This window comes from Halichondria panicea, chromosome 9 (assembly GCF_963675165.1).
Source record: "Halichondria panicea chromosome 9, odHalPani1.1, whole genome shotgun sequence".
In the NCBI taxonomy this organism is placed as follows: domain Eukaryota; kingdom Metazoa; phylum Porifera; class Demospongiae; order Suberitida; family Halichondriidae; genus Halichondria; species Halichondria panicea.
The window spans coordinates 4,852,906-4,861,306 of record NC_087385.1 but is presented as its reverse complement, the minus strand read 5'-3'; the positions used below and the strand labels follow the sequence as shown (position 1 = coordinate 4,861,306).

General features: G+C 44.0%; 4 protein-coding genes across 4 annotated transcripts in view; 2 read left to right on the top strand and 2 right to left on the bottom strand.

Annotated features, from left to right (window-relative positions):
* The window catches only part of LOC135341371 (endoplasmic reticulum mannosyl-oligosaccharide 1,2-alpha-mannosidase-like), a 35,979-nt gene that overhangs the window by 5,272 nt on the left and 22,306 nt on the right, over nucleotides 1-8,401 (top strand). The window lies entirely within an intron of this gene.
* LOC135341376 (succinate--CoA ligase [ADP-forming] subunit beta, mitochondrial-like) lies at nucleotides 7-2,959 on the top strand. Its single transcript, XM_064537907.1, has 13 exons — nucleotides 7-147; nucleotides 361-517; nucleotides 621-714; nucleotides 862-952; nucleotides 1,061-1,132; nucleotides 1,196-1,298; nucleotides 1,352-1,419; nucleotides 1,484-1,589; nucleotides 1,730-1,891; nucleotides 2,082-2,224; nucleotides 2,270-2,390; nucleotides 2,448-2,536; nucleotides 2,763-2,959. Exons 1-13 carry the CDS (start codon nucleotides 67-69, stop codon nucleotides 2,832-2,834), a joined length of 1,359 nt encoding a protein of 452 aa, XP_064393977.1. The 5' UTR covers nucleotides 7-66; the 3' UTR covers nucleotides 2,835-2,959.
* On the bottom strand, nucleotides 2,904-3,906 carry LOC135341399 (transforming protein RhoA-like). The gene is made up of 2 exons (XM_064537938.1): nucleotides 3,130-3,906; nucleotides 2,904-3,078 (listed from the first exon to the last, which is right to left on the bottom strand). Exons 1-2 carry the CDS (start codon nucleotides 3,755-3,757, stop codon nucleotides 3,032-3,034), a joined length of 675 nt encoding a protein of 224 aa, XP_064394008.1. The 5' UTR covers nucleotides 3,758-3,906; the 3' UTR covers nucleotides 2,904-3,031.
* LOC135341369 (V-type proton ATPase catalytic subunit A-like) lies at nucleotides 3,887-8,360 on the bottom strand. The gene is made up of 17 exons (XM_064537899.1): nucleotides 8,178-8,360; nucleotides 7,546-7,589; nucleotides 7,407-7,491; nucleotides 7,188-7,253; nucleotides 7,061-7,104; nucleotides 6,878-6,982; nucleotides 6,612-6,749; nucleotides 6,498-6,554; nucleotides 6,326-6,420; nucleotides 5,979-6,141; nucleotides 5,809-5,917; nucleotides 5,588-5,710; nucleotides 5,255-5,433; nucleotides 4,907-5,050; nucleotides 4,712-4,771; nucleotides 4,390-4,656; nucleotides 3,887-4,090 (listed from the first exon to the last, which is right to left on the bottom strand). Exons 1-17 carry the CDS (start codon nucleotides 8,257-8,259, stop codon nucleotides 3,998-4,000), a joined length of 1,854 nt encoding a protein of 617 aa, XP_064393969.1. The 5' UTR covers nucleotides 8,260-8,360; the 3' UTR covers nucleotides 3,887-3,997.

Genomic DNA, 8,401 nt, shown 5'->3' with positions numbered 1-8,401 from the left:
CGCCCTTTTACGAATAGAATTTTGTCGCCAGTTTGACCTTTGAACCTTCAAACAAACTCTCGGAAAATGGCAGTAAGAGCGAGACTTTGTTATGGCTCTTGCAGCCAGCTTGTACTCAGAAGGACTCACTTACCCCAACCATCTAAGGTGACTAGATTACAACAGGTGCTAAACACTTGTCTACAGTGCATGCCTTAGCTAGCTAGCTTGGTAGCTGTCTCTGTTTGCTTTTGCTAGCTATTGTTATTCATAACAACCTAAGCTGGGTTGTGCATCCGTTGTTGTGTGCTGTACAAGTTTGTATCTTGTGCTAGCTACTTGTAGTGTTGGTTTATATATTTGGTGCTCTGCTGTATATAGCTGTCCCCAGTGTTATCGTCTGTGACACCATGGCGACGCCACTTATCGGTACACGAGCACTACAGTCTGGACATGATGAAGAGTTATGGGATGTCAGTGCCCAAGGGAGAGGTGGCCATGACACCAGAGCAAGCTAAGCAGATCGCCGATAAATTAGGTGACAAGAGAATGTACAAATCAATTGCAATATTACAAGGAGTTATTTTATATGCACTGTCAAAGTACCATCGTAATGTGTGTAAACTCATTCTCTGACACAGGAGGTCCTGCGGTAATCAAGGCACAGGTGTTGGCAGGGGGGAGAGGAAAGGGACAATTTGACAATGGACTAGGCGGAGTAAAGCTCGCCAACAGGTAGGCTCTAGCCACCATCCAATCTTTGATTATATTGGCCTGGCAATATCGACCCAATCATTTCACATCATGTTAGAAAGATCATATACAGTACTTACACTGTATAGTACGTACATTGTACATCTATTATGTGCTATTCTTTGTTAGTTCTGATGAGGTCAAGAGCTTTGCATCACAGATGCTAGGAAGGAGACTGGTCACCAAGCAGACAGGGGAGGCGGGTCGACCGTGTGAGAAGGTATGCCACTGTAATGCTGTGTATGGGTGCTGAACACATGACTGTACATGTATGCTCACAAGACTCTCAGCACATTCCTCGCTTTATATTCCTGTGTGCTCTGTGTAGGTGTTGGTGTGTGAGAAAATGAATGTAAAATCAGAGTTCTACTTTGCAATGGTAATGGACAGAGCCTTCATGGTAAGTATACTAATGTGTTTGATTAGCAATCAGTTATGACCACTAGTGTTGCCCTGTGTACAGGGTCCTGTGATGGTGGCCAGTCCGTTTGGTGGAGTCAACATTGAAGAGATTGCCAGGGACTCCCCCTCACAGATATTCAAGGACCCTGTGGATATCACTTCAGGTACGCAATGCAAACAGACACGTCCACACCATGAGTTTCCACTGTCTCCCTAGGTATGCAACGAGAGCAAGCCATCAACATGGCCAAGAAGTTGGGTTTCTCTTCAGAGTGTGTTGAAGAGGTATGCACATAATACTCTAGGGCTGCTGCTAATGTGTGTACTGATAAATGCTTTTTGTTCCCAGGCTGCAGATCAGATGATGGGGCTGTACAGACTAATGATTGATAGGGATGCCACCACAGTGGAGATCAACCCCATGGTTGAAGTGGAGGAGAACGGACAGAGGAAAGGTACATTGTAGTATGATAGCTTGTTTGTATGGTGCGTATAAATCGCTTGTACAATGCTCCATGTGACAGTGTGATGGTGTGTTTGTTGAGTCGTTGTCGTCAGTATTCGCTAGTTATCATCTCTCTTCTCTGCCACCCAGTGGTGTGCATGGATGCCAAGATCAACTTTGATGATAATGCCCAATATCGACAAGAGGAGACATTCAAACTAAGGGACTGGGCCCAGGAGGACAAACGAGATGTGGAAGCTGCCAGGGCAGGCATCAACTACATTGGCCTCACTGGCTCCATTGGATGTCTAGGTGGGTATACATGTACTACCAATAACAGAACTGTTCACAAGCTCAATAAGTATTATTAACTTTGCCCCAATAGTTATCCTTGATCTATAATTGAATCCTTGTTCAATGTAGATATTATATGTACAATAGTCCTCTGTGTACCACTATCAACCTCCCCCTCCCCTCAACACACACACACACACACATACAGTGAATGGAGCTGGCCTTGCTATGGCTACCATGGACATCATCAAGCTCTACGGTGGCTATCCTGCCAACTTCTTGGACATAGGGGGAGGAGCCAGTAGGAGAGAGGTCATGGACGGATTCCACATTTTCAACAGTGACCCTAATGTGAGTACTCTAAATTAATCACCATGCGCTAACATTATTCTTTAGGTGAATGCAATCTTCGTGAACATTTTCGGTGGAATTATTCGATGTGATGAGATTGCCAAAGGGATCATTGCAGCAGCTCAAGAGATCAACATCAAAGCCCCCTTAGTGGTTCGATTACAAGGTATGTGTACGCATGCAAATTAACCACACTTAATCAAATTAACTCTCTTCCATACAGGAAACAGACAAGCAAGGGCCAAATCACTAATCGAAGCCTCTGGGTTGCATATGATAGCTGTGGAAGACTTCGACAAGGCAGCAGAAACAGTAAGTACAAATAAGTAACACTCTAGCGAGTAAATTTGGCGTAATTTTGGCGAATCAAGGTGAGTGAGGGAGGGTCTCTCCAAAATTAAAATTGCCAATATTCTTTAGCTTGCAGTGTGATATATTGACATGCATCATGATCGTAAAATTTCAATTGCCTCCTTCGCCAAATTTACTTATACGGTTATAAGACAAAGTGCAAGTATTAATTTTGTATTATCTGCAGGTTGTCAATGTGTCCAATATTGCTGAGTTGGCTAGGAGAGTGAACATCGGAGTGGACTTTGTCCCGCTATAGTGTATATAGCTTAAAGATCCAAAGATTTTATTCTAGTCATTTACACTTGTATTATTGCATCACCATATCCAGTTTTTTGTAATGTGGCATAAATAATTCATGAAGAGTTTGAGAGACACGTATAATGATTGTCCATATAATTATACAGCACAATTGTTCACAGTTCTGCTTGAATGTGTATTATTATTACCCAATGATCAATCTTGTCCTCCACTGGAGTGACCGGCTGCCGACTCAGCTTTATCTGTACAAAAATTATACACAAAACATTATCAACACACATTGGTGTGCTTACCAGCTTTTTTCTTGACATGGAACGCCGATTTGAGTTGTCCCAGAGCAGTTTTGAGTTTTCCAGTTTTTGTCTTGTTTGCCTCATACTTCAGCGCTTCCCTAGTAGCCGCCTCAAATACCTCACTCATCCCCACACCTTCCAGAGCCGAGCACTCACAATAACCACACGCCCCCACCATCTCTGCTACGTCTCGTCCCTCTTCAGAGCTCACAAATGCTATCTCGGAGTCTTTGAGTTGTTGGATTGATGTGGGATTGTTTCGAAGGTCTGTCTTAGTAGCTACCACCAGGTAAGGGATATTCAGCGAGTGCTTCTTCACTTCTGGCACCCATCGGCTGGAAATACTGTCTAAAGAGTTGCGATTGTCCACAGAGAAACACATCAAAACAACATTAGCATCATTGTAGAACACGGCAAGGTCTACTTCTTGACAGAGGGAGGCACGTCTCACAAATAGAGATAGTTCAACACAGGCATCATCCACCTCAATGTCAACACAGTTGTTGCTATTCCACACAGGAGCATAGGTGGATGGGAACTCTTTCATATAGGTGAACAGGAGACAGGTCGTACCAACACTACTGTCTCCCACAGCTAGTAGCTTTCTTTGTATTATTCTGGCTGCCATGAATGCATCTTGAAAAACACCAGGGTTTCTTACCAGGAAGAGGGGTGGGGCTGATCTTGCGTTGTCTAACGCCACCTGCACCCTCAATAGCAAAAGGACACGCCCCCTTGATCTACCAATCTCCGCTTCATGTGATAATTTTTTGCAAACATGACAATATAGACCTATAAAATACACAAAACTATAACGTATAAGACACTACACTTCAAAGTCACATAAGACTATCGATAGTCAATTGTGTTACTCGTCTAATTTTCTGAATCCCTCTTGCATATCATCATGAAGTTTGGCAAAATTAGCTTTGATAGCAGTCTCTCCATCCTTAATGGGATGCTGCAGAAACAAGGAGAATATCAAAATAATTAGTGACTCTATACCAATCTAAGTATGGTACAGGTACAAAAGTCGTCTATATGTGGATTCAATTCATTTAAATGCATGTGGGCCAGGGGACACTTTAACAGTGCCTCAATTTACCACTTTAGACAAGACACATTTCAAGGAATGCATCACACACACACGCACGCACACACACGCACACGTACACGCACACGCACGCACACGCACACACACACACACACACACACACACACACGCACACACACACACAGTTATAATTATTGTAGGCGTACCATGAACTTCATCCGAGTGAGTTGGGTGATCTGCTCTCCAAGGTTGTCCTTGATGATGGACCAGGTGATCTTGCTGTCGGACTGAGAGGTGTGCTCCACCACCTGCTGGGCCATATTGTAGAAGGCCACAATGTTGCTGATCATTCCTACAGTCTTGTAGAACGGGCAGTAACGGTCGTGCGATGTGTACGAGTTCTGCTGCAGGAAGTCGTCCTTGATAAGTTTTGCCACTTCCAAAGTAATCTTGTCAGCTTCTGCGAGAGAACCCTATAACGAATATGCGGTTACTAACTGAATGAAGTTTTAGTGTTAACGTAATTACCTTCCCGACCAGCTGCACAATCTCAGAGAGATCCTCCTCTTCCTGTAAAATTTCTTTGACCTGAAAACAAGAACACAAACCACCATTGTTAATGGGTCAAGCCAATCATAGCATGATAAAAATATACTCAGTTGCACAAAGAGTTGGACTACAATACAACTGCTGCATGCAGGGTGTTCATTAGATAGCCCTAACCTGCGTTCTAAGAGGCACAAACTCAGGATGATTTTTATCATAGAACTCGTCGAGGATTCTCATATACTTGGTGTAGCTGAGCAGCCAGTTGACAGAGGGAAAGTGCTTTCGTTGAGCCAGCTTCTTGTCCAGTCCCCAGAACACCTGAAGCCATGATATGCATACAATAGTAGTGACCAATAAACAAGCACTTAATTGCACAGACATACAATAGGCAGCCTAAATGGAGACAACAGCTAGTGCATACAAGTGCTTGGAGCTACCTCCATTCAACAGACTGCACAATATGGCAACCCTCTGCCCACCACATAAATACGCATAATTCTAGTTACAGACACGCTGTTTTACCTGTACAATGTTGAGAGTTTGAGCAGTCACAGGATCAGAGAAGTCACCACCTGGAGGGCTCACTGCTCCCACGATTGTCACACTGCCCTCACGATTCGGGTTGCCCTGACAAATCACTCGACCAGCTCTCTCGTAGAATGAGGCAAGACGAGCACCGAGGTAGGCAGGGAAACCATTCTCTGTACAGGAAAGAGAGCAGTACGTTATACCCAACAACACATTTCAAAAATACGCACACAATAAATGTATTAACCTTCTGTGGTTTTGCGGAGTAGTATACTACTTATAATATTACAACACTAGATCAGACATATAATATACATGTACGTGTACCTGCAGGCATTTCAGCCAATCGGCCAGAGATTTCTCTAAGAGCTTCAGCCCAACGAGAGGTGGAGTCAGCCATCATACTGACATTGTAACCCATGTCTCGGAAGTACTCGGACAAAGTGATACCTATAATACCAGAGCAAAGAGAAGAGTGTCAATCTGTGGCACTGTATGTACTAGTATGTACTAGAAACACCTAGGCTAAGACAGTGATGCCCACCCACCTGTATAGATTGAAGCTTCTCTGGCAGCTACTGGCATGTTGGAGGTATTAGCCACTAGGGCTGTTCGCTTCATGATAGACTCTTCAACTCCACCAATCTCGACTTTCAGCTACATGTACAGGAAACACGTAATAATACTAAAACCATTGTTACAGAGCTAGTGGACTCACTTCAGGGAAGTCTCGCAACACTTCAGACATTTCGTTTCCCCTCTCTCCACAGCCTACGTAAATAATGACGTCAGAGTTGGAGAACTTGGAGAGTGATTGGGAGATGACAGTCTTGCCACAGCCAAATGCACCGGGAATGGCAGTCGTCCCTCCCAGTACACAACTACACAGGAAAAATCAAGTGCACATACAATATTCTCATCATAAAATTTGCTTTGACCTATTCATTAGTCACTGGGATAAAGGCATGCATGTGTGGAAAAATGCATCGCTCAAAAGAAAGAAACTTTGCAAAACTTTGCCTGTTGGGTGTGCATTAGCTAGAGTGAGAAGGGGGTGGGTCTTACGGGAACAACGAGTCGAGGACCCTCTGTCCAGTGAGTAGTGGATAGTTGGCTGATAGTTTGTCCGTGACTGGCCTCAACTGTCTCACGGGCCACACCTGATTGAAAAGATAATCAACGATACAGCCTCGTGCGTGCATGAATGCCCACTATTGACATACATGTACGTACATACCTGCTTCATTGTGTACTTGAACTTCTCTCCGTTAAACTCAGTCTCAAGAACAACATGCTGTAAAAGTTAAAATTGTAGTCAAACCTATTCTAACCGTATCAAGCTACTCCATACATTAATAGTGTAATCTCCTGCTTCCTCTATGAAGGTGATGGTCCCTGCTGCCCTGGGGGGTAGCATGAGGCGATGCTCTATCAGAGAATTCTCCTTGACAGTGGCATATATGTCACCACCGGATATGTGACTGCCAACCTGGGAGAGGAGAGAAACACGGACAAGTAGTCAGTCAGTAGTCACACAATAGAGATATGTAGTTGCATGGTATGATAATTATGAAAGAAAAGTTTAACAGCCATCTAAATTGGTGTCTGAAAAATTACCCTGAAATCTTTGGTTGGCCGGAAAGGCCATTTGGCATCAATGCTCAAGCTGGAGACGTTGACTCCTCTGGGAATGTAAATACTTTGAGTCAGATCACAAATGTCCTGCAAATCACAACAGGAATGATTATGTCATATTGTATCACCACAATGTCAATTGTATCTCATCACTAGTCAGCTAACCTTTAGAGGACGTTGAATTCCGTCGAAAATGTTGCCAAGGATACCTGCACATGAAAGAGACAGATTCTCGATCAAGCCAGTACACGACAGAGTGAGAGATGACACACACACACACACACACACATACCTGGACCCAGCTCCACAGACAGTGGCTTCCCCGTCCTCAACACAGGGTCTCCAATGGTCACTCCAGCTAAAGCAGCAGTCAAGGTCAATTACACACAACTTCCTGACAAGAGCACCACAGACGCACACACAATGACAAGTTTAGTTTATAGCTAATGCGTGTGTGCATGTGTGACAGTAGTGGCAAGCAGGGCTGCCTTATCAGTGCAAGCTAGGATACACGTCTCTTCGTAGACTTGAATAGTGGCGAGATCTCCCTCCAGCCTAATGATCTCCCCGACCAGCTCACTGTGCCCCACACGCACCTAACAAAACACGACCAATCACACACAACCATGGGGTACACCTACATCACTTACCAGTTCGTACATAGCAGCACCACTCATCTGCTGTGCTATCACCACTGTGAAACAAAAGAGGTTATGAGTTACGCATGCATACATACACGTCGATGAAATAGAGGAAGGGGAGGAAGTTCCCCTCCACTATATACCATCTTAGGGAATTGCAATATCTTGTGATGAATGCTTTAGTGCCTCAAGGAGTCACATGACTATAATGACTATAAGACCATGGAGCAAGTCTCTATTGAATATGAACATCAATGAATTCACACTTGTAGCCCTACACGCTAAAACCATCGGTACAAAAACACACCACAATGGGCCTAAAAGGATAACAGGTAGCAATTATGTCCAGTAATGTCACATGCACCTTTTAGCGCAATCCTCTACCCTCTACCCTCGGCCACCATGCACACAATACAGGGTCCCCTAGTGAAATATTAACCCTACTGTACAACAGCACAAACTGATCGTCCTCTCATACAAGCAGCACACCAACAATCACTATAACCGCAACATACTAATAGCGTATAATTATACAAGCAGCGACCTACTAGAAAATATACAGGCCTCTTTAATTTGCATCACCATAATAATCTTATAGGGGTACATACTACATAATTATGATCATGCATGCAACTCCTCACCAGGGCCAGACACACCAAACACGTAGCCATACAGGCTCTCCTTCTCAGCATCAGCTATCTTGGGCAATTCCTGTCTACTCATGATGTACACTATAGCTGCCAAGTTGATTCCTACCTTTTGCAGAGCTAGCTAGCTGTACTGTATAAACGTAGTTAGTCACATGTTACGCTGAGACCACACCCACAAAATATAAGGGGTGGGGCTTACAGCACATCATTTTTTC

Bases quoted from the DNA above. Each gene is read 5' to 3' on its own strand.
- LOC135341376 (XM_064537907.1), top strand. From the start codon at position 67: ATGGCAGTAAGAGCGAGACTTTGTTATGGCTCTTGCAGCCAGCTTGTA. The intron at 148-360 runs GTGACTAGATTA...TGCTGTATATAG, and splicing joins ACTTACCCCAACCATCTAAG to CTGTCCCCAGTGTTATCGTC. The intron at 1,590-1,729 runs GTACATTGTAGT...TCTGCCACCCAG, and splicing joins GGAGAACGGACAGAGGAAAG to TGGTGTGCATGGATGCCAAG.
- LOC135341399 (XM_064537938.1), bottom strand. From the start codon at position 3,757: ATGGCAGCCAGAATAATACAAAGAAAGCTACTAGCTGTGGGAGACAGT. The intron at 3,079-3,129 runs GTAAGCACACCA...ATTTTTGTACAG, and splicing joins CCATGTCAAGAAAAAAGCTG to ATAAAGCTGAGTCGGCAGCC.
- LOC135341369 (XM_064537899.1), bottom strand. From the start codon at position 8,259: ATGAGTAGACAGGAATTGCCCAAGATAGCTGATGCTGAGAAGGAGAGC. The intron at 6,983-7,060 runs GTTAGCTGACTA...TGTGATTTGCAG, and splicing joins GAATTCAACGTCCTCTAAAG to GACATTTGTGATCTGACTCA. The intron at 6,142-6,325 runs GTAAGACCCACC...TTTCCTGTGTAG, and splicing joins GTCCTCGACTCGTTGTTCCC to TTGTGTACTGGGAGGGACGA.